Below are 24,319 nucleotides of genomic sequence, written 5' to 3'. Positions count from 1 at the left end.
TGGTACAGGTGAAGCTCCAGCTGGGCCTCTGCCACAGCGGGGACCTGCAGTGCTCTTCCCTTCAAGCTGCAATAATTCCACCTCAATCCAAGGGTCCATGTCTGCAACAGCCTCTTCTCACCTTAGCCAAACGTCTATGTGTAGTGGACCTGCCTGCACACGAGGAGGACAATTAGGGAATACACTTCTACCCACAGAAATAGCTTTGAACATTTCCCGCTACAATGGCAAATAGTGCAGGTAAATCATGTTTTCATTTTAAATTTTGTGCATCCTATTTGTTATTAGCGAGGGTAATCAATGCCCACGAAGATGTAAATATGTGCCTGCGGATTTATGTGCATACTTTTGAAAATCTAAAGTACCCAGCTCCATCCCTAGGAATTTCTCTTTGCAATGCACATAAAAAGTATGAGATTCCATGACCAACAATATTTTTTGCACAATGGTTTCATTCCCCAATTTGTCCCAGTTTCTTGAACTTTCCTCGTCGTCGGCATGCCCTGCTGAGTTGGGTTGCCTCCCTAACCAAAGGTAGGAGGGGAAGTTTCCTCCGAGATGGAACTTGCAGTGCCCCGTCCTGTGCCAACAGTAACCACCCCTCTGAAGTTTGAGCTCCCTCCTATCCAAGCCCTCAGCCACAGGCCCGGACTTAGATAGCTCTCCTAGGGGCTCTGTTTACTGGGGCGCAGATAAGGCATAATAATGAGTGCTACTTACTGCAGCAACTCTTAGTTCTACTAGGGCCTATTCATTAACAGCAAGTAATAGCACATGACACGCCGTAGTAAATAGGCCTCTAATAAATCAGACATATCCAGTCAAATTCTGCTGACCTCAATCGTCAATGAGCTCTTCCAGCAGCCTTCCTCCACTCTGCTGCCCAAATGCTTATCTGCTAATGAAAAAAAAAAGTGACCCACATTGAGAAACACAGGCTCTGCTCCTTTTTTAAAGCGGTGAATGCGTTCAGTAGCGCTATGGAAATGATGAGCAGTAAATAGGGGAAAGATTCCTAGTTGGGATGAATGAGAGCTCAAGGCGCTGTAGCCCAAGGGAGGAAATGTTGCGATTGAGCTAGAAGCTCAAAAGCAGCAGAAGCAACCTGCCCGGCCAGGAATAAAAAAAGTCTTCTCTTATTAGCAGAGGAAAGAGGAGCCACAGGTAGGAAAGGGAAGGCCGTTGCCTAGGGTTTTTTACTCCGTGATAAACAAAACTGCAGAGGAAGTTCTCCCTTCACATTCACCCACGTTCTTATAATATTCCTACCCACGTTCTTATAATATTCTCTTTCCAGTTTTGTTTCAGAAAGAAAAAAATATGGAAACAAAAGGGAAATTTAGGAATAAATAATACTATTTTATTTGCAGCTCAGATCATCTACGTTTTGGACAGGATGTCCTTTCGGTTTAAGGTCCAAAGCCCTCGGGGCTGCTTCAGATCCTTCAAAGCTGGAATGCCTTAAATATGAGGATTAAATACAGAGGAGAGCGAGAGGCTGCATGAGAGATGTCCGTGAGAGGCACAGAGGAGCAGGTGTTCGGTCAGACAACCACCCTGGACTCCACATTGACCAGTGACATATTGTTCCCGTTGTTTATAATCTTGTTCTCTTTGCAGCAGAAATAGTGTTTCCAGATCTGCAGAAACGTGGTCCTGAATTTCTCGATTCTGAAGGCATAGACTATTGGATTCATTGCTGAGTTGCCGTGAGTTAGGAAGATGGCAATGTAAGTGATGGTCATCGGCGTCTGACAGGTCGGGCAGAACAAGGTGATGCAGTTCAGCATGTGCAAGGGCAGCCAGCTCAGAGCAAACAGTAAGAGGATAAGAGCTAAGGATTTGGCAATTTTCAGTTCCTTCCCATAGTACTTCTGGGGGTCTTTTGAGCTGGAGGAGATTTTCTTGTTCAGCTGTTTCTGGATGAGGTTAAAGACCTCCAGGTAGATCACCAGCATCAGGAACAGTGGAGGCAGGACCCAGATGAAAAAGTTGAAATAAACCATGTACTCCATGCTGATCACAGTCTCAAACTGGCAAGAGATGATATAGTCGGATTGACTGGAGTTCGGCTCCTCGCCCTTCTTGATTTTGTGGAGGTTATTCCATCCGAACATTGGGGTCAGTCCCACCATGAAGGCCAATGTCCAGCAGGCAACGATGGCAACCACAGCTCGCTTTGCAGTGACGACCCTCTTGTAGCTGCAATAAGAAAGAGAAAAAGATTCGGGTATTAAAATTTCTTCAGTGTTCCAGACTTATATATGACGGATGTTCTAGATCAAGTAGTCTGTCAACCTCTTTCCCCATGAGCCGCAAGTGGGTCTCGGCAGGAAGATAACCCATCAACCTGGTTCACAGGTCATATATGTGCAAACATATCCCATGAATATTAATTCTATAGATATTCATCCATAGGTGCAATGGGTGACAACTGAGACTGGCTCAGCCTGTCCCTTATGACCTGGATCTTGTTGGCTAAGCCTAGAAGGAGCATTGTAAAACAGATCAACCTCACAGAGATGCAAGTTTCTATACAACATGGATCTTTATTTAGACAATGCGGGACATCATGATAGTGATTACATTTATCCAGACGTCAATTACATTACAGAACAAAGTGGTGTCATGTCATGGTGACCGTGGCAGTCATAATTCAACAGTTCTCGTATTTTCCGCATCTGTTTAATGCCATAATGTTATCCTAACATAGTTTTCTCAGTAAATTTAATCTACCCTGTGCTCTAGCTGTAAGTGATGAATGAAAATGATGCTAACTGTTCAGGCCTGCTTTGACTGTTATAATTATTACTTAACACTATTCATCTTTGAGACGCAAAGACCAACATACTTAAGGCTGTTCTTTACAACTCATTTTAGATAAAACTGAATTTTTCACAACTGTTTAAACGATGAATTTGCAGGCAATGCTTCAGACATGTCAGTGTTAATACAGAAGCCCAAATACATTCAAAATATTCAATATAATTGGCAATATGTAGTAAGTAATTCTTAATAAAAAGTAATATGATTGGAAAACAACGCAATACTTATTTGTCATCTCAACTTGTAATCCCTTTATATCCCCTTCAGTTCTCTTAGTGCAGAGGTTCCTAGATCTGATCCTCAAGAACTTCCAACAAGACTGGTTTTCAGGCTATATGCAATGAATATTCATGATATTTGTTTGCATACATGTGCCTTGTGCCCCGGGCTAATTTGCATAGGGTGATTAGCCTGAAAACTAGACCTGACAGAGTCCCGAAAACAAACATGAGAAACCCTTGGTGAGTATCTGTGTGGATTTTGCATATGTAGCTCTATGTTGGGATCTATAGCAGTCCAGCTTGTTCTGTGTCTCAGTAGGAGTGCACTGAGAATTAATCTAGGGCCTAGTGTAATATTTGCAGTGCTGCCTTTTTATTGGTAGGGCTGTTGCTTTTAGAATTTTGGAAGTTAGTGCTGTTTTGGTATGGCAGGTTTGTTATGTTATGTATGAGTGTGTTTTGTGCAGGATTTTCAAGAATTGTTTTAATTGACTTAACATACACAATATGCTCCCTCTCATACATACATACATACATGCTTGGTGAGAGACAGAGGGAGCATGTGTATGTGTAAGAGAGACACACAAACACTTTCTCTGTACCTCTCTCACACAGACATGCTTCCTCCATCTCTGTCACATGCTAACACACACACACACACACATACACACACAAAAACTGAATTGGAAAGTACAAGCCAGATTCTGTATGCAGTGCAAAAGTGGAAAAGCAGAAAATCACTATTCCTCAACACAATACAATCAAGAAGTATAAATCAAAATAGTAAAACCATGCTAAAAAAATATACATTTCAAAACTGCTGATAAATAAAATATTCAATAATTAGAAGCTCCTAAACACAATTTTTAAAATTTCCTAAACATTGATAACATATTTCAACACAGCAGACATCAAACACCCAGTAATTAAAACTAAAAGATTTTAAAAATCCCCCACTCCATCCCTGTCACCCTGAGATTGTTGTGAACTAGGGGTATACACACACACAGAGAAACAAAATATGCTCCCTCTGACACATACACATGCACGCTTGGTGAGAGACAGAAGGAGCTTGAGTGTGTGAGTGTGAAAGAGACACACATGTTTCCTCCATCTCTCTCACACACACACACACACACACTTCCTCTCTCTCACCCCCACCTCCACCCCGCACACAGGCACCCTCTCATACACCTACACACCTCTCATACACATACACCTTACTCTCACAGGGCCAGTCTTCCTTCTTTGGCGCTGGCTGCACCACAGGGCCTCGTCTTCAGCCATTGGCCTCTTCTTCCGCAGAAGCCCCACCAGCAAGTCACTGCTCCACGCCGCCGCGGGACCTTCCTGCTGGCGACATTACCACCCCCTCCCCCTGTTGTCACCTGGGGCAGGCTGCCCCCCTCACCACACCACTGAGTGTGGCAATTTGACAGATTGGTGCTAACCTTCAACACTTGGGCTGTTTTGGGGCCTGTTTAAGATCTTGGACTGGGATATTTTGCTAAACCGCAGCGCAGTATCAAAGAGAAAGTGTGGAAAAGTGACGTGCCTCAGGCCGCGAGCAAAATGGGAGACAAAGTGGTTGTGGTCATGTTGGAGGAGATGCTTCAACAGATAACGAAAGTGGTAGTAGCCACCCTGGATGACCGCTTGATTAAATTACAGACCGGCATGGATAAAATGAAAGGAAATTGTGAGGCCCAGAATCATGGACGTGGCCAAGCAAAGAATATCTGGGCAAGATGACATTTGCAGCAGGCGGAACAGCAAAATTGCTGCTCTGCAAAAATCAACATAAGCGCTTGGAAGACCAATCAGGAAAATCACGACCACAGGAACAATATACGTTTAATTGGATTGCCGGAATCTGTCAAAGACGCAGAGCTTGCAGAGGTGTTGGGAATATGGCTGCCACGCGAACTGGGCCTTGCTCGGCCACGAAAGCTCAGACTCTATGCGAGAGAATCGGCTTGCAAAAAGAAGAACATGCAAGACTGCGCCCAGTTATCGCTCGCATACTTAATTGGACTCAAAGTCAAGTGGGCGCAAGCTTACAGCAAGAAAGGAGTGTTGGAACGAGATGGCCATAAACTGCTCCTTTTCAACAATTTTCCTCAGTCTGAGGTGGCGGCACGGAAGGAAATGGCGCAGATCTGCTGGACTACTCTTCGGAAAGGCATACGCTTTGCTGCACTCTGCCAAATTAAGGCTGTGTGCAGATGTTCTTGGTTAAAGCGGCGGCCGAGTCCTTCCTGCAGCAAATTCACGCGGCTGACGGAACGGATAAGGAGCAGCTTGCGGCCTGCATGTTTTTGTGCTTCTGGCGATTAACGGCAGAGGAGGTTACATAGCCGGAGAGTGTTTTTACCTTTTTGATAGTGAAGAGCTTTTGCGATGGTTGGCTCCAAGCAAAACGTTTGCTTATTAATTTGCTTTCTGGAGGCTAGATGCATTTAAGTGGATGGTTATCAGAGGAAACACAGCCTATGAAGTGTTTGGATGGTTAGGAAGCCTTGTTTTACTCTAGCTGGCCTAATGTTTCACTGCTGATATGTAAGAACATAAGAAATTGCCATGCTGGGTCAGACCAAGGGTCCATCAAACCCAGCATCCTGTTTCCAACGTGTGTGCTAAGTATTCTTTTAGAGTTAAATGAATTAATTCAATGTCATGAACCCTAATTAAACTGTTTTGACTTTCTAGAATGCCTTTTTAGATGTAGTTTATTAGTTTTAATTGTTTTAGATGTAATGTTTTTATTTGAAATATTATAACTGTTTTAATTGGTGTTTCTTATTATGTATGTTTATATACTTGTAAACCGCTTAGCCAGACAGATACTGTTTAATTTGCGGTATATAAATTCTTTTAAATAAAAATAAATAAATAAATAAAATAAGTATTCGCTCATGGGGGGGGGGGGGGGGGGAGCAACCCTGGCACACCCTAGGAGGAAGAATGTTGTTAAGGGGTGTGGTCCCTTGGGGAGCACAGAGGAATAATGGGATTTCTAAGAGGGGAGAAGCAGGGGGAGTGAACGGTGTATGACTTGAGTGTGTATGTTGATGTTGTGGACTCTGAGTGTACAAGGAGGTTTGCAGGTATATATGTTTGGGAAAAGGGGAGAGACTGGCCACATAGGAATGGAGTCCCATTGGGATTTTGCTAGGTGTCGAAGCTGGGCAGCACTTGGGCATTACTTTTGGTGCATCACTTTCTCCGTGATAGCGGGAACTGGTGTCATTCTATGCTATTTAGTCAAATATGGCTGAAGTAAATATATATATGATAAATGTGATTGGGATCCATTCCCCAGTTAAGTGGAAGAAGCTGCTTGATATATTTAAGAGCACAAAGCAATAGGTTCACCCTGCAAAATCATTACCAATAAAGAGAGTACTACCCTTTGGCCTAACAGCAGCACTGGGCGTTTTCACCAAATGTTCAGAAGTAGTAGTTCACCTCAGGAAAGAAAAATTGCTAGTTTTTCCATACTTAGGCTGGCTACTATCAAGTAAGAGCTCTATAAGGGATTGAAATGGAGTAGTAAATGTGATGCACAAACTAGAATTGTGATACATTTCAAAAAGTCCAACATGGTACATCTCCAATACTAGAAGTCAGAGGCAACACTGGATATAACAGTGCACGGAATTCTTTTTCACTCAACGCACAATTAAACTCTGGAATTTGTTGCCAGAGGATGTGGTTAGAGCAGTTAGTGTAGCTGTGTTTAAAAAAGGATTGGATAAGTTCTTGGAGGAGAAGTCCATTACCTGCTATTAATTGACTTAGAAAATAGTAGGGATGTGAATCGTTTTTTGACGATTTAAAATATCGTCCGATATATTTTAAATCGTCAAAAAAATCATTAGGGCCACGATACAATACCAATTCCCCCGATTTATCGTTAAAAAATCGTAAATCGGGGGAAGGGGGAGGGCAGGAAAACCGGCACACTAAAACCCCCTAAAACCCACCCCCGACCCTTTAAATTAAATCCCCCACCCTCCCGAACCCCCCCCCAATGCTTTAAATTACCTGGGGATCCGGCGGTGGTCCAGAACGGCGGCGGTCCGGAACGGCCCCCTCAATAGAATCGTGTTGTCTTCAGCCGGCGCCATTTTTCAAAATGGCCGCCGCAAAATGGCAGCGGCCATAGACAAAAACGATTCGTCGGAGGAGGTCGTTCCGGACCCCCGTTGGACTTTTGGCAAGTCTTGTGGGGGTCAGGAGGCCCCCCCAAGCTGGCCAAAAGTTTCCTGGGAGTCCAGCGGGGTTCCGGGAGCGATTTCTTGCCGCGAATCGTTTTCGTACGGAAAATGAAAACGATTCGCGGCAAGAAATCGCTCCCGGAACCCCGCTGGACTCCCAGGAAACTTTTGGCCAGCTTGGGGGGGCCTCCTGACCCCCACAAGACTTGCCAAAAGTCCAGCGGGGGTCCGGAACGACCTCCTCCGACGAATCGTTTTTGTCTATGGCCGCTGCCATTTTGCGGCGGCCATTTTGAAAAATGGCGCCGGCTGAAGACAACACGATTCTATTGAGGGGGCCGTTCCGGACCGCCGCCGTTCTGGACCACCGCCGGATCCCCAGGTAATTTAAAGCATTTGGGGGGGGGTTCGGGAGGGTGGGGGATTTAATTTAAAGGGTCGGGGTGGGTTTTAGGGGGGTTTAGTGTGCCGGCTCACGATTTTAACGATTTTTCACGATAGTTTACACACCCAAACGGCAACAATACGATTCCCTCCCCCTCCCAGCCGAAATCGATCGTTAAGACGATCGAGGACACGATTCACATCTCTAGAAAATAGCCACTGCTATTACTAGCAACGGTAACATGGAATAGACTTAGGTTTTGGGTATTTGCCAGGTTCTTATGGCCTGGTTTGGCCTCTGGTGGAAACAGGATGCTGGGCTTGATGGACCCTTGGTCTGACCCAGTATGGCATTTTCTTATGTTCTTATAGGATGCCGGGCTCGATGGACCCTCGGTCTGACCCAGTATGACATGTTCTTATTGTTATGCTGCAAAAAATGCACCTAAGTAAAGAAGAACCTGTTAAGCTGAAACGTGATTGGGTAGCACAGTGTTATTTGTCATTGTACATGCGTAGACAAAGTGTGGCGATTCTAGAACACAAGCAAAACACCTTTTCAACTGGAACACCAGATCATGGATGAGGAAGGCAGATGTTATGATATTTGGAACAAAATTTGGGTTTCTGTAATTAGTATGCCCCCGATATTTACACTCACACCTTTTCTGAAGAGCTGATTTCTGTTTTGCTTCGATACACTGATTATAAATTAATAGTGGGGGGGGAGGGATATTTTGACACAGTTGTGGATGCAAGAATTAATTGTAATGCAGCAAAAGAACATAAACAGGCTCATGATGCAGTGAACTTTATGAATGCAGAATTGTCAATGGTGGTCCTTTGGCGTACACTTCATCCTGGAGAGTATGACTTCACGTTTTACTCCAACTCCCATAAAAGCTTTGGATTATTTACTGATCTCAGAGGAGCTTTTTTCATTGGTAACTGACTCTAAAATAGGGGCATATGCCTCTCGTCCATGCTCCACTGATGGTTGGCCTAAAACTTGGCGAAGAGCAATGAACTGGAAGAGGAGTCCTAGTTGTATTAAGATCAAAAATTCCAGGACTATCTAAGAGCAAGATGGAAATAGTATGCAGACTTCAACGATAATGGGCAGACAGGTAAGGCAGTGGTGTGGGAAGCTAGTAAAGTGATAATGAGAGAGCATATTATTGCATAAGTTTCTAAACAAAATAAAATTAGGAATGCAGAAATTCTTAGATTGTCTCGGTTAGTCCAACCATCACAAGGTAAATAACTAGAATTGCTATGTGAGGACAATAAGAAAGACTATGGGAACAAGCTCGGATGGCCCTGAAAAGCTAGTAAATTACTTGCCAACTAGTAAAAAGTGAAACAGCAAAGGTCAGTGGTTACCAGAATAAAATATGAGCCTGGTCAGCTGAGGAGTGATTCACAAGGGACACAGAGGAGTTTTAGGTAATTTCTTTCAGATGTTATATAGCTCGCAAGCAGTAGATGAGGGGATCCAGCAGGAATTTTTCTCTAGTTTTGAGTGGCCAAAATTATCCATGCCCCAATCTGAAGCTTTAAATAACCCTATAATGGAGATTGAAGTAGCTATGGCTATCCATAGACTGAAATTGAGTAAAGCAGCTGGCCTTAATGGGTTGGGCTCTGAATACTATAAAATTCTTCAGGATGGGGTATTGAAAACACTGGTAAAATTTTATAACTGTATATGGCCTCAGGGAGCATTGCCTCCAATATGAATGAATCGCTAATAATAGCACTCCCTAAAAAAGGTAAAGATCCCTGTGCTGTTAAATCTTATAGGCTGATCTCGTTAATTAATGTTGATCTTAGACTGATGGCTTTGATTTTACCACCACGTAGTGGAGCACTATACAAATGTTAAATTGCAGTAGTAGCAGTAGGTTCAGACAGGGTTCGTGCAAGGGAGGCATGGTGTGGAAAATGTCCGTAAGCTGATAGCGGCCATACAAGATCCAGTTAAACAGGCTCTTATATTAAGCATAGATACAGAAAAAGCTTTTGATTCATTGGATTTGGGAATATATGTTTTGGGCTCTGGAGACTTTTTGGCTTACAGGGGCTGTCGTAAAATAGTTAAGGGCATTGTATAGTAACCCTTAGACTAGAATTCTTATCAATGGATCAGTTTCTGGGAGTTTCCAACTTGGAAGGGGGGTGGAGGTGGGGTGAGATAGGGCTGCCCTCTATCACCCTTACCATTTGTATTAGCTAAAGAGCCTATAGCTTTAAAGTTAAGGAAGGCACCTGGATTCCAGGGGGATCAGAATAGGTGGGAAGGAGTTCAAAATCTCAATATTTGCTGATGATATCTTATTTGTTAGCAACACATATAAAAGTGTGTCAAAAATACAGGAGCTGTTTCAACAATTTCAAAAGTTTGCTGGTTTGAAAATCAATTGTGAAAAAAATCTGAAGCACTGACATTGGATGAGACATTAAAAAAGGAATGGCCTGGAAGCTTCCCCTTTCAATGGGCGGAGGGTAGGATTAAATTTTTAGGGGTTTGGATACCTCGGGATCTCGCTAAATTATGATGTAAACATAGAGAACATACTAGCAATACAGAATCAAATTAAAATGTGGTTTAATCTGCCTCTTTCGCTTATGGGGCATGGTGCCTTCTTGAAAACGACGATCTGGTCTTTGTTGCTATATAGATTATATATGTTGCCGTGCTGGCTGCGTAAGTTGGATTTAGTGTTGATCAAATCCATGTTTGTTAAGTTTCTATGGAGGGGTAAGAAAGCCAGAATAAGCTTTCAAAAGTTGATGAATAGTAAGAAGGGAAGAAAGGCCTCCCCCATTTTCAAATTTATAATGCAGCTTGTCAACTGCTATTCATTGGGGAATGGATTATTGGCAAATATAAGTTTTGTGAAAAAGACAGGTTGACGTTGATGTTGAAACCCTGCTCTCCTTTATATGCTCTTCACGATTCGGAAATCAATATGAGAAAATTGGCAAATAGCAATGTCTTGCTCTGGGTAATCATAATGGCCTGGCGATGGATTAGAAAATGAGAAGACAATGCTCAGTCAGTGTCTCTATTGTTGTCTATTTTAGGGAATAAAGCTTTCAAGCCTGGACTGAAATATAGAAATACCTTTCATTGTTGGACTAAAGCAAACTGCACAACATTGGCACATGTAAGAGATGAAGAGAAGCCTTCAAGATTTGCAACTTCAGTTTGGTTTGCCACGAACACAATTTTTTGCATTTTTACAAATACATCACTATTGGGAATATTGTAAATGGACACGGTGAACTTGCATTTGCAGCTTCTATCCAAGCTATAGGAGAATCAAAGAATCCTGTCCCACAATGGACTGTATTGTGCAAACGACAACAGAGCGCTGAGTTAACAAAGCTAAGTAGATTTTGGAGTGCAAAGTTACAAAGTGTTCTCACAGTTGAAGTGATAGGGAAAAGTTGTGGTTCTATTCATAAGCTGTAAACAGATATGGTGTTAGGTGAAATGAGATTTAAGATCTTACATGATGTCTATTGGGCTGAATTAAGGAGATATCATATGAAGCTATTTCTTCATCTGTATGTAAAAGAAGCCAAACTGAAAATGGGTCTATGATCCATGGTTTCTTGACCTGTTGTACAATGAAAACGTTTTGGGATCAAGTTCGCCATGTGGTTTATAACTGCATGGGGATAATAATACTTACACTGAGTGGGCAAATGTCCTTTTTTTGGGGGGGGGGGGGGGAGTCTTTTTATGTATCTAGGCAGGAAGGGAGTTGGGTCAATGTCCTGCTTTAGCACTGGTGGTGGCGGCTTGTGAAAGTCTTGGAGGAGAAGTCCATTAATGGCTATTAATCAATTATACTTAGGGAATAGCCACTGCTATTAATTGCATCAGTAGCATGGGATCTTCTTAGTGTTTGGGTAATTGCCAACAGTGTTTGGGTAATTTGCCAACAGTGACCAACAGTGTTTGGGTAATTTGCCAACAGTGGCCTGGTTTTGGCCACTGTTGGAAACAGGATGCTGGGCTTGATGGACCCTTGGTCTGACCCAGCATAGCAATTTCTTATGTCTCTTGATTCAACGGATGGAGGAAACACTGCGCTATAACAAACGTAAAGTGGATGAGGAGCCTTTTTCTGCATGGTCTAACTTCTTTCTGTTGCTGCCAGATAAGTTAAAAGCCCCAACCATAGCTCAAGGTTATACAGTCGATTGGCAAGCATGATAAAGTGGCCAGGGGCGTTAGAAAATGTGCCAGATGGGGGATTGGCAGGAGAGTCTGCAGTGTGTGAGTATGTGAGGTAGTTTGAGTGTAAAGTAAGGTCAGGGCCGGTGCAAGGGTATTAGGTGTCCTAGGCAAATCTTCTGCCTTGCACCCACCCCTGCCCCTCCCCCCCCACTCTCGGTCCAGGCCCCGGCTCCAGCCCAGACCTCATTCAGTCAGACAGGCCCCCTCTCTTACACACACTTAGGTTCCTTGCCTCCTTCACACAGGCTCCCTCCCCTCTCACTAATACCATTGCTCTATTGTATACACACAATCCCTCTCACTCACATAAACAGAGGCGCCGCTCGCGGCCCACCCAGATTCTGCTTCTCTCGGCAGCGAGCAGGATAGGCTCCACTCACGGCTCCACATGGCTGCTCTTTGCCGCCCCCTAATGGCTGGCACCCTAGGCGACCTCCTAGCTCGCCTATTGGGATGCGCCAGCCCTGAGTATGGTGTGGGGAGGTTTGTGTTGGTGGGTGACTGGATAAGTGGGAGGGTAGTTCTGAAGGAGGCGGCAGGAGAAGTAGGTCCATCCAAAGAAGGGGTGGTTAATATTGGTGGCAATATTATTACATAAATACAATGGAAAAATCTCGGCAATGATGTATGAGGAGGTGAAGTGCCATTGGGGGATTATGAAAAGGAGGTTTTACTATTGTTGCTCTCTCTTATTCATCTTCCCATGCACAGAAGTGGACATGTACCATATTGTGTGTTCTGTTCTTTCCTTTTTTGGTGTATTATATTGTTCTGGTTAATGGCATTACGATATGTATTGCTAAATAAAAATCATTTTCAAAAGAAAATTTACCTCATAATGATATATCCAACTCTTGTGAAGATAACCGTTAATTAGAAGAGTCCTAGCCCCGTGGAAGGGACCTCTCTCCTTTATAGGAATACTTAAACCTTGTTTGGAAAGCGGTTCATTCACGGGTGCAGCCTTTAGCGCTGTCCCGTTTTAGTTTGATGTAAGTAGAACCCAGTATTCCAGTTACCCTCCTTTTAGAGAGTTATAGACCTGAAGGACAGTGTCTGTTTAGTGTACAGGATGAAGAATGAAGGTAATTTATGCAGCATTTAATTCTGCTATTGTTTTGTTCCATAAAAATCTATGGAGGGGGGGAGGCAATTATGACATTGCCCTGCTTGGCTGCAAAGCCCTGGGGTACTTTTTACCTGTGGTCTTCGAACCAATTTTGAAAGTGAAAGAACATCCGTATTTTTGTTTTGAAAATTGCCTAAAGAGAAAGACATTTGCTCCGGCTTTTTCTCACCAAATACAACAGTGCGCGTGTTGTTTCAATCCCCCCCCCCCCCCCCGGAATGCCTGTGCCAAATGCGGGAAGACGAACAGGCATAGTGGGATTCCGTGCACACGTTTAGACGCCCAGAGGAAGTCCAAAGCACCTTAATCATATTACTTACAAGTTCTAAAAGTCTGGTGTTCCCTCCTCTTTTCTCTTTTGAGTGCATGAGAAATTACATTTTCCCCTCTGCAAGCTTTTCGGTGATTCCTACAGTAGAAGTGCATTCTCCCAAACGTATCTATTCTTCTTTGAAATAAAAGATCTCCATTTGCTATTTGGAGCAGAATAGGGGAAATGTTGATCTCTTCCAGTAAATGGATGAGGTCTCCAGCCCCATGGAAAGGATTCCTTGAAGACCCAGACCAGAGTTTTAGTGGGCTGGGCACCTTCCACTAGCCCAACATGAAATGATTTCGTCCATGAACCACGGAGACCATCCAGATATCTTATTCTTCTGACCTGTGTGGTCTCGAAATCCCTTGCACGTCAACGTCTTTTTATGTGGCTCCAATTAAGAGTATTACAGGCTACTAAAAGGGCAATTCCTGTTAGCTATTTATCTGGGTAAATAAATACCTATTTACCCAGTAAACCTGGTGGTCCAAAAACTGCTCAGCCTCTACCCAGCTAAAAAAGGTATACAGGGGATCTGGGGAGGCGTATTTAGTTCAGGAGAAGGAAATAATGTATGCAGATGACATTTTCAGATCTACGCAGGTTATTTTGCACAGACTGAGGTCAACATTCAAAGCCATTTAGATGGATAATTCACAAGTTATTCATTTAAAAGTTTAGTTTTTTAATATTGACATTAAAAAGTACCCATCTATAAAGCTGGTGTACTTCTCTGCGGGTGTTTTTTCCTAGGGAAGTTTTCAAAGGGAAAGTATATATGAGTGCTTTTATCTATGGTTCAATGCACCCGGGCACCCAGTTGTGAAAATTGCACCCTAAGATTTCAGTTTTCTTCAGGATCAGTGGATAGCGCTCTACACCCCAGGCTGCTGCTGTGTAAGGGTGAGAGCGGCTGTGTTTGAATCAGACAAAAACACTGTTGTAGGGAGCCAGGCTTCATGTACGTGATAAATACATCACTTCTCATTCTCTGCCTATGGAAAAATATCTTTAGTGAATAAAGCTCTCGTCAGAATGCAAAGGTCTTCAAAATACTGCTGAACAACAACGATAATCCTAAATTGTCCAGGTCTTCCCCAGATTTATTGCATGAAGCAACGCGAATCTGTAGAAATTAAGGTTAATTGAACGCCCCCCCCAGTACGTTTCTGGCCAGCTTTGGGTTAACGCAATCTTTGTCCATTCGAAATTAGAATGCTCGGACCCTTCAAAAGGAACACGGAAGGGACTTCTTAATAGGGACATAGGCCTCGTCATCCATTACTGAACGTGTCTTCTCGCCGCTCTGCTAACACATCACCCCCAACCTTTCTCCGAGCCCCCTTTTCACACCACCATAACCTGTGCAACAATATTTCTATATGCAAACAGCATCCTGTGCTTTTAACTACTTTTTCTTTTGATCAGATGAAGGGGTACAGCTGCCAAAAGCTAGCCAGGTAGGGGGGTCAGCAGCTTACATAGGTGCACAATACTTTTTACTGTTGCGGGTACTTTGTAGGTGATTTTCAAGAGGGAAATTCTGCAGATTATTTTTCTGAACAAGCCGGCATAACGTCCGCGGGTGCAAGGTGCCTGTGTACTCCAGACACGCTACAGGGCAAGGATGTGGTGGGAGAGTGCATCTAGCTTTAAAAATGCCAAGCACAGGAGATGGTTTACTCTCTGGAGCTAAACACGCCCCCTTTAATTAATTCATTATGTTTATCTTATGCTTTTTGAGGCTCAAGGTACCCATGTCTGGACCGCTCCCACTCCCACACACTTTTTAATTTGCCCGAGGAGAGTAATTTTCAGACAGACCAGTTTACCCTGTAAACAGGTTTGAAAATGTGTCCTCCAAATGTCTTAACTTAGTCCCATAAAAGGGTATTGCCTAATGGCTCTGCCTTTCTAATTGACCTTTATCTCCACACACTTGTTTTAGACAGGTGAGCTCCTTGGTCGGCTCAGCGCCACAGGAGCTAAGGATCAAATGTCACAGAGTAAGGAGGATGACTTATCCGGATTAACACTGACTAACATTAGAGACGATTAAAGATATTTCACTCTATTGGATCAATATTTATGCAAGGACTGAGAAAATGGGTAGCCTGGCACAAATGATTCAATTTTCAGCCAAGAAAAGCTGTGTCCAGGTTTGCTCTTTGCCTGGACAATATGAAATGAACAATTTATGCCTCGGAGGTCTGGACGCTGCCTGGTGGCAGACCATGTACAGGAGGAGTTTGCCATATTTTGTGGCTAAGGCTAAGCCTACGGGGCTCAGGCCATCCCTAAATTCCTTTTGGCTTCCTAGGGTCAAAGAGATCCAAAACCCCTAACAGCAACCTCTCATGAAAGACGACATTTAACAAAAAGGAAGGTGCTCCTCCTGCCCTTTAAAAAGGTATTTGAGGCATCAAGGAGGAAACGACACCATAGATTTTCCATTAACACCCACGGACCAGCCAACAACCAACCATTCACCCAGATACAACCGAGCCATTTATTCACTTTCTGCATCCCTCAGAACCAAATCTATTTACTCGTGTCTGTCTGACAGCTTAGAGCTCCCAAGACTTCCTAGGAGAGAGATTTTGGCTCCTCGCGTAGGCACAAACAGTAAATTCTGCTTCCACAAACTGTTTTCTTTTAGAAAGGTGCTAAAAGCAATGGAAATAGCTTTCCTTTGTTTGTAATCACTGACTAAAGTCACTTTTAAGGGGCCAGTGCTGCTTTTCCCCCACCAGGACTGTGGGACTTTGGATGCACAGAATTGTAGGGATTTTGGAGGATATATTGGCAAGCAGGATCCATTCAGTCATATTGACTGCTTATAGCACTAGGTATGGTAGCACTACTACCTAGAGTCACTTCTCAATCATAAAAGATCCAGCTACTGTAAACAACTTCCCCATCCAAAATTACAGATGTCAGATATTACAACTAAAATTAAACAAAATATATAGATTAAGATATGCATAGAAAATAATTTAAGAGACCTCCCAAAGTCACATAATCACATATTTAAATGGAAATTAAAAATAAAATGCCTTTGCCTTTTTCTCTCCTCATCTTGCTCTCTCTCCTCTGCTTTCATTTTCTGGCTTCTCCTGGCTCCTTTCCCTGTTTTCTTTCCATTTTCCTTTTTTCTCTAGCTTCCCTCCCTTCCAGCTGACCCTGTTTCTTTCCCTGTCATTTCTCCCATCTCTCTCCTCTGTCTTCCATCCACATCTCTCATTCTTTTGTATTTCATCTATTTTTTTTTTAATGCAAATCTTCATAGCCTGGAGGAAGAAAATAGAAGAGACAAAGCAGAGAAATGAAAAGGGGCAGTGGAGGGAAAAACGGACTTGGAAAGGGTTAAAAAGAGTGCAGGGGAGTCCTGGTCAAAAGGAGACCAAGCCATTGGAAATGAAAGCGGGGTTAGAGGGTCATGGGGAGGAAGTGATAAACATGGTTAAGTGGGCCAGGCTACTCAGCCGTCAAAGCAATCCATAAGGCAAAAGAGAACCACTGTACTAGATACAGAGCATTGGACAGGTCCTTGTTGAACATCCTCTGGATTTCCATTAAAATTCATAAACGGGAATTGAAAAAATTAACCAGATTGCAAACATCTAAATTGCTGCCTTAGCCCAGAAGTATATACAAAATAAAATCTGGATAAGTGATGGGGGCTTTGTGACAAACACAGATGCCTCTCTCTGGCTACATTGGATACAGCCTGGACCTCCCTGCCCCATGTGTTGCTGGATTAGTCAACCTCTAACTTCTTTTGAGCCAGGATAAATACATGAACGTGATCACAAGTCACCTGCATTGATCAATACCCTGCCTCCAGTAACAGACCCAACATGAATAAAAATAGCTCAGTGATGCTAGGAAATGCTCTCTCACAAGAAGAAGTCATCAGGCAGTGAGCAGTAATGTTCACAGTCTGTAAATAATGCAGATTCTAACTAAACGAGTTTGCAGTCCAATCTCCTGTGGTTACCACAGACATGCGATAGCTGGATCTGGAAACGTTGTGTCACAAACAGCCAGAGCAATTGGAAACTGTGCAAAATACATTTCAAATGCAATGCTCAGCTCAACAGATTGGGCCCGTAGGGCAGCCAGGTGCTATAGAATGTTGTGCCAACACCATACATACACCCTCTTCCAGAATCGAAGGGACTCAAGAAGTTAAATGATCATGAACAATTACTTCATCTGAGGTACTGTGTCCAACTCTGGAGGATCTAGACAGCGTGGAGGTGGAACAAAAAAGGGCTACCAAAGTGGCGCAGTCTGTAGCAAAAACCCTGTGAGGTTGACATAAAGACCTAGGTATGTTCTGCATGCCCTAAAAGAGAAGAGCAAGAAGCGGGATGTGATTCAAGAACCTTAAAGGCATAAACAATGCATAAGAAACAAACCTTGTCCATTGGATACGATGTTCTAGAACAAGACGTCATACCTGATATGAAGTTCTAGGGAGTTAACTCAAGAATAACAGAAATTACTTCATGGAGAGGGTGAGAGACGCATGGAACAGCCATGGGTTGATTAAGAAGGTCTCGAGTCACAAAGAAGTGAAGGAAAGCCTGAAATTCCCTGAGATGAACAGCATGCTACAAGAAGTAATCTGGGCAGACTAGATGGACTCTAGGGTCCCCAACTGTCCTCATGTTCTATGTTTACAGGATGCATTTGTCTCAGATTTGAGAACCCTTCCAATCTACTTCCCTCCTACTCCCCCCCCCCCCCCCCCGCAACAATTTGGCCACCCATACTCTCCAATCTCATTCTTCCTGCCAGGGTGGCTGGCAGTCATGATGCTAGAAGTGGATTATGCCTGGAGGTCCTCGTACATCCTTCTTTGTGTGTGCGTGGGTGGGGGAATGGGAGTTAGCACAATTTCTGTGTACAAAGTAGCTCAATGTCTTCAAGACAAAATTATTAAACAGTATTTGCAGAATGTAAACGACTGAGATGTGATTGCGCTGACAGTTGAGCTCTAAATGCCTCTGGTGCAACGGCGGATTCCTGATGAAGACCGGCCCGGGGATTCGCCGCCCAGGCCGTGGTCTGCCGAGTGCGGCTCTGTCACGGCCGCGCTCGGCAGTCCAAGTGACTAGCACAACCGGCCCACCGAGGGATGCCTGATCCCCCCGATAGGCCAATCCGCCCTTGCTCTGGCGCAAAGATGTGGGGTTCTGTTCTACCTTCCAGCCTTGTACTTCCTTGTCTCCCTGATACTAGAAGTATCAGACAAGCCATTTCCCTACCCTGGGACCAAGGCCTGTGCTTCCATTAGGCAAACAAGGTGGTTGCCCAGAGCACCAAAATGTTGGGGGCGGAAAAATCCCACCAGCAAGAGGCCCAGAAGGGGAAAGCTAACGCTTCCAAAGAAGGGAGCCCTGTGCTGGAGCTGCCGCCAGTAGGTAAGTTGGGGGGGGGGGGGGGGGAAGCATGACCAAAGGTTCATCCAGGGCACCTGTTTGGGGCAGCACCGGTGTTTCCTGATCTGAGACCAAGTCACTTGCCTGTTAACATTGTGTGGCCTTCACAAGTGGCGCTAGAAGTTAAGTAGATTAAATGATCTTCCTGCAAGATACACCAGACCATGTTCACGATCAGCAACCACTGCCCATGAAGGAAAAAAAAGGTTTAAGCCACTTTCACAAGGGGATGGTATTACGTAGAGGAGTGCCAAGCCTATGCATACGTGTTGGCGTGCTCATGCCTGTGTGAAAAAAGCCTCATTCTCCCACATCAATGTGGGAGAATGAGGCTTTGTATTCGTAAGTTGTAAATGCTGTCGACGTCCTCTCTTTATACAAGAGAGCAAAAGTCAAAGATAAGGAGAGAATGGTAAGGCACGTTGTAAGAGTCTTCAATTTCAATTAACTTTGCTTTCCGCACTAGCAGCACTGTACAACGTACACAGCAGTGCACTAATTATAATGAAGGAAGTCAAATATGGTCTTTGCCTCTCTTCATCCAGCCTTTTGCAGTTGAGTCGTTCAGATGTGAAAGCTGAACCTCCCTGACTCAGCCGTGCTGCACACGTAAGACAGGAAAGCATCTTGGATACATACTTAAGTAATATTAATAGTTAATGACCCAGGCTTGAATACAATGTTTGAGATGAATAAATAAGGACCCTGGGGAGAGGATACTTATAATGTTAGAGTGAGCTCTCTCGTCTCTTCCTCATGAAACACTCAGGGGCTATGCTGGGATGGCCTGGCAAAATGGTATCTGCTTTACATTCCACAGGAATAGTCCGTGCACCTCTCCTGAGGGTGGGGGTGCAGACAAGCGGCAAGAGCTGTTATATCATACAAACTCTTCAGAGGGATAGTTTGGTATAGCAAAAATGACAAGAGACAAGTGGCACCTTATAGACTCTGTCCTTGAAAGCTTGTGCCTCAATAACGGGCCGATACAGTAAAAACGCGGGAGAGCGGGCGAGTGCCCGCTCTCCCGGTGCATGCACAGGCCACTCTCCTGTGCGCGCAATACAGTATTTTAATTTATTTTAATTAGGGCCAGCAGTAAAAATAGGCGCTAGGGACACTAGTGCGTCCCTAGCGCCTCTTTTTTGAAAGGAGCGGCAGCTGTCAGCGGGTCTAACAGCCGACACACAATTTTGCCGGCGTCTGTTCTCAAGCCTGCTGACAGCCACGGGTTCAGAAACCGGACGCCGGCAAAATTGAGTGTCGGTTTTTGACCCGTGAGCCTATTTCAAATTTTTTTTTTATATATTTTTTTTTTTAACTTTTGGGACTTCTGACTTAATATCGCCATGATATTAAGTCGGAGGGTGCACAGAAAAGCAGTTTTTACTGCTTTTCTGTGCACTTTCCCAGTGCCCGGAGAAATTAGCACCTACCTTTGGGTAGGCGCTAATTTCTGAAAGTAAAATGTGTGGCTTGGCTGCACATTTTGCTTTCTGTATCGCGTGGGAATACCTAATAGGGCCATCAACATGCATTTGCATGTTGCGGGCGCTATTAGGTTCGGGGTGGTTGGACGCACATTTTGGACACGCTATTACCCCATACTGAATAAGGGGTAAAGCTAGCACGTCCAAAACGTGCGTCCAATCGCGGGTTAACAGTATGCTCCGCCGGAGCACACTGTACTGTATTGGCCCGTAAATTTGTTAGTCTATAAGATGACACTCTACTCTTGTAATTTTTGCTATACTGTACAAGGCAGCCCCCTGCAGGCTGTTCTGAGAAACATGACTTGTACCTCCTCTGTTCATTCATGCCGTGTCCTATGTTTACTAGCCCATGAAAGTGGGTTTGGAATGGAATCCTCTACAGAGAACTTCCATTTTAGGATATTCTATACATTGATTGATGGATACAATGGACAGACAGGACAGATAGATAAGACAGCTAGCTAGGATAAGGTGGAAGAAGAAAAGGCTTGGTGGACAATGAAGAAGTCAAACTTAGAAATGCTGGAAACTTGGAGCAGGATAAATCAAGATCTAAGGGGAATGATTTAAATACGGTAACAAACCAAACTCATGTAGATGCATTTATCGCAAAAAGGAATAAATAGTGTAGAGTCCTGGAGAAGACTAGATTCTTTCCATATTACGATATATTTTATTTATTCAAAGTTGCTATTTATGAGCTTAGGAATCCATATAGGTATCTTCTTCATACATCAATAATGATGTCAACCCAACAGATCTTATGTACTTTACAATGGCTTTAGATAATCCTACAGACAGCTACATAGGTTTCACAGCCCACAGAGAATCCAAAAAACAATATGAAAACTGAGAAAGATTGTATGGTGAAAGACAAGTGATGTAAGAACAGGGATGAGTATAAAGAGATTAGTATTAATATGAAATCTACTTCCAACTTTTTAAAGCAAAACACTGATTGAGAAATCAAACACACACAACATCATCCTTGGCTCACTTTACTCTGAGTTGATGAAGGGAGTTTAAATTAGGACAGCTAGTCACAAGTGTGGTTATTCTAGAAAAGAAAAAGTATCATCCTACTTCATACAAGTCACTGACAGAAATTTAAGGCGGAGCTTGTCTCAGTTGGGAAAGCAAGCTGAAGGTCCTCCTCAAACCAGGTACTTCCTATCAATACTGAAGAGAAAGATGTGTGTGAAGGAGGAGGTAATGTGTGGATCCTCAAGTTAGGCAGGAAGAGAAGGGAAACATCTCCCAGATAAAATGTGAATGAGGCTGTGGGGAGAGGTGGGCAGGTCAGGATATGTATAGCATGGAAGCCCCCAGCCCAAGCACATGTTCAAAAAGAATCGTTACCAACTGCTCCTCATCAACCTGGGATGGCAAACCCATAAGGATAGTCACAAGACTCTTACTAGTCAATATTTTCATGGATGACTTGAAGGAACAAGAGCAAATTTGCAGGAGATACCGAGTTGGGAGAAGTTGCCAGATGAGAGTTTACAATGATCTTGATAAATTGGAGAAACAGAAATATCTGCAATTAAAGTCAACAAAAACAAATGCAATGCAGAAATGCAAAATGGGGGCCTAAGTGTGACTGTGTGTGTGTGACAGAGTGTGTGTGTGTGACAGGCTAGATTAGTGTAAGTCTGAGTGTTCCCATGTGTGACAGTGACTGGGTGAGCTTTTGCCTATGAATGAATGTGTGCGTCTCTGTGTGACATAAGCTGAGTTAGCTTGCTGACTTTCTCCATTTACACAACAGAGCAGGTAGAGCTGAAAGTGTGGCCGCTGGTAAATCACTTTCCTTCTCAGCAATAACAATCCTGTACCACATCACACATGGAAGAAGCTGCAAATACATTTCTAGTTTGCATTAATTTGCACTTTTCCCTTTATAAATTGCTTTGGACCATACTAAGTCATCTTTTCTTGCTGACGTCACAGGCTATTAGTCATCCTCAGACATCTCTTGCTATAAATGTTGGTGGCAATAATTGAAACAGCATGAACAACAATTAGCCCACTAAACGAGAACACAAGCCTTTAACACAATGCCAGGGTAGAAAGAAATTTCCCTAGGTACCTTTCTTGTTTGGAACTGAGAAATGAGCCTTCTGGCTTGCAGTAATTCAGAGCCCTCTAAGTAAAGTCTGTGGTCCACCTCATAAGAACATAAGATTTGCCTTACTGGATCAGACCAAAAGTCCATCAAGCCCAGTATCCTGTTTCCAACAGCAGCCAATCCAGATCACAAGTACCTGGCAGGATCCCAAAAAGGTTGATAAGATTCCATTCTGCTTATTCCAGTAATAAGCTGTAGATTTCCCTAAGTCCACCCTAATAATGGTTTATGGACTTCTCTTCCAGGAACTTGTCCAAACCTTTTTTAAACCAATTACTGTTATGATCCTGGAAGTGGACCCTTGGTCCGAGGAAGGGTTAGTGCTACCTAGGAGAGAGAGTGAACCCTTGTAGGTCCCTACCACCGGAAGGCAAGGCCGGGTGTAGCAGAAGTTAAGCTGATGCTTCGCCACTGGAAGTCCTTGGTCCCCCCAGGAGGAGCCCGTAGGAACCCGGACCACTGGGACTTAGGTGAATCGCTGGAGAGGTCTGGATGCAGGCACCTCCTGCAGGTCATGGTTTCCAGACTGCTGGCGCCTCCAGCAGGTCATAAGTCAGTCCCGTAGTAGAGGCCAAAGAATGGTCAGAAGCCTGTCCAAGGTCCAAGCCAGAAGAAGGGTCGGAAGCCAGTTCAGAAGTCAATCCAAAAGAATCAGTGCAACAAGGGAGGAGAGCAGAAGCAGGATGAAGAATAAGAACCAGGAACACGGAGCACAGGAACCAGCCAACCAAGAAGCCTCAATACCAAGGCAAGGTCTGAGGAGCAGACCTTGCCTTAAATACCTGAGCTGAGGGAAATCTTCAGGAAGGAACCACGACAACTTCCTGTCGTGGCCCCTTTAACTATAATCTTCAGCCGCAGGTGTGGCTCTAAACAGCTCAGAGGGGGAGGAGTCAGCCCGGTATCGCAGGACCATGCGGCCGGGTTTAGTAGCGGCAGCGTCCGCGCGGAGAACGTCGGAGGGAGCAGCCTGCTCCCGTAGGAGCCTCGGAGGCGGCCCGACGCTGTGGAAAGGTACTTGGCCCCTGTCGCAGACCACCACGGCCGGCGGCCATGACAGTGCGGACCAGCCCCGTTCATGGGATGCCGCGGCCATAACAATTACATTAACAGATTTTACTACATCCTCTGGCAACAAATTCCAGAGTTTAATTATGCACTGAGTACAAAAATATTTTCTCCTATTAAATGTATCATATAGTAACTTCATTGTGTGTCTCCTAACCTTTGCACTTTCTGAAAGAGTAAAACCACCAATTCACATTTACCTGTTCCATTCCACTCATTATTTTACAGACCTCTATTACATCTCCGCGGCTTCAGCCATCTCTTCTCCAAGCTGAAGAGCCCTAACCTCTTTAGCCTTTCCTCAAAGGAATTGCTCCATCTCCTTTATTATTTTGGTCTCCCATCTTTGAACCTCTTCTAATTTTGCTATATATTTTATTTTATTTTTTTTTTTACCAGATCTGCTCAATACTCAAGGTACAGTCTCACCATGGAATAATATAAGGGCATTATGATCTCAACCTTCTGTCTTATTCTCCATTCCTTTCCTAATTGTTGTTAACATTATATTTGATTTCTTGGCTGCTACCACATACTGAGCAGATGATTTCAACATATCCATGCTGATGCTTTGATCCTTTTCCTGGGTGGAGACTCCTAATATGGAGCCTTGCCTTGTGTAGCTATAATTTAGGTTGCTCTTGTCTGCCTTAAATGTCATCTGCCATTTGGAGTCCCAGTCTCACAAGGTCCTCCTACAGTTTCCCATAGTCCTCTTGTGTTTTAACAACTTTGAATAATTTTGTATCAGCAAATTTGGTTCTCATTTGTTGATCATTTATAAATGTTAAAAAAAAAAAAAAAAGGGAGTGGTCCCAGTACCCTCACC

At 43.8% G+C, this 24,319-nt stretch overlaps 1 protein-coding gene across 1 annotated transcript in view; it reads right to left on the bottom strand.

Moving 5' to 3' along the window:
- Positions 1-1,338: 1,338 nt before the first annotated feature.
- Positions 1,339-24,319, bottom strand: part of ADORA1 (adenosine A1 receptor) — a 46,860-nt gene continuing 23,879 nt past the window's right edge. The window contains exon 2 of the mRNA XM_029572320.1: positions 1,339-2,202. Coding sequence (XP_029428180.1) covers positions 1,545-2,202 — 658 coding nt within the window. The 3' untranslated portion in view covers positions 1,339-1,544. The remainder of the gene's footprint in view (positions 2,203-24,319) is intronic.

The sequence above is a fragment of the Rhinatrema bivittatum genome, chromosome 12, assembly GCF_901001135.1.
Source record: "Rhinatrema bivittatum chromosome 12, aRhiBiv1.1, whole genome shotgun sequence".
Taxonomy (NCBI): Eukaryota; Metazoa; Chordata; class Amphibia; order Gymnophiona; family Rhinatrematidae; genus Rhinatrema; species Rhinatrema bivittatum.
This window is presented reverse-complemented; position numbering and strand designations above follow the sequence as displayed.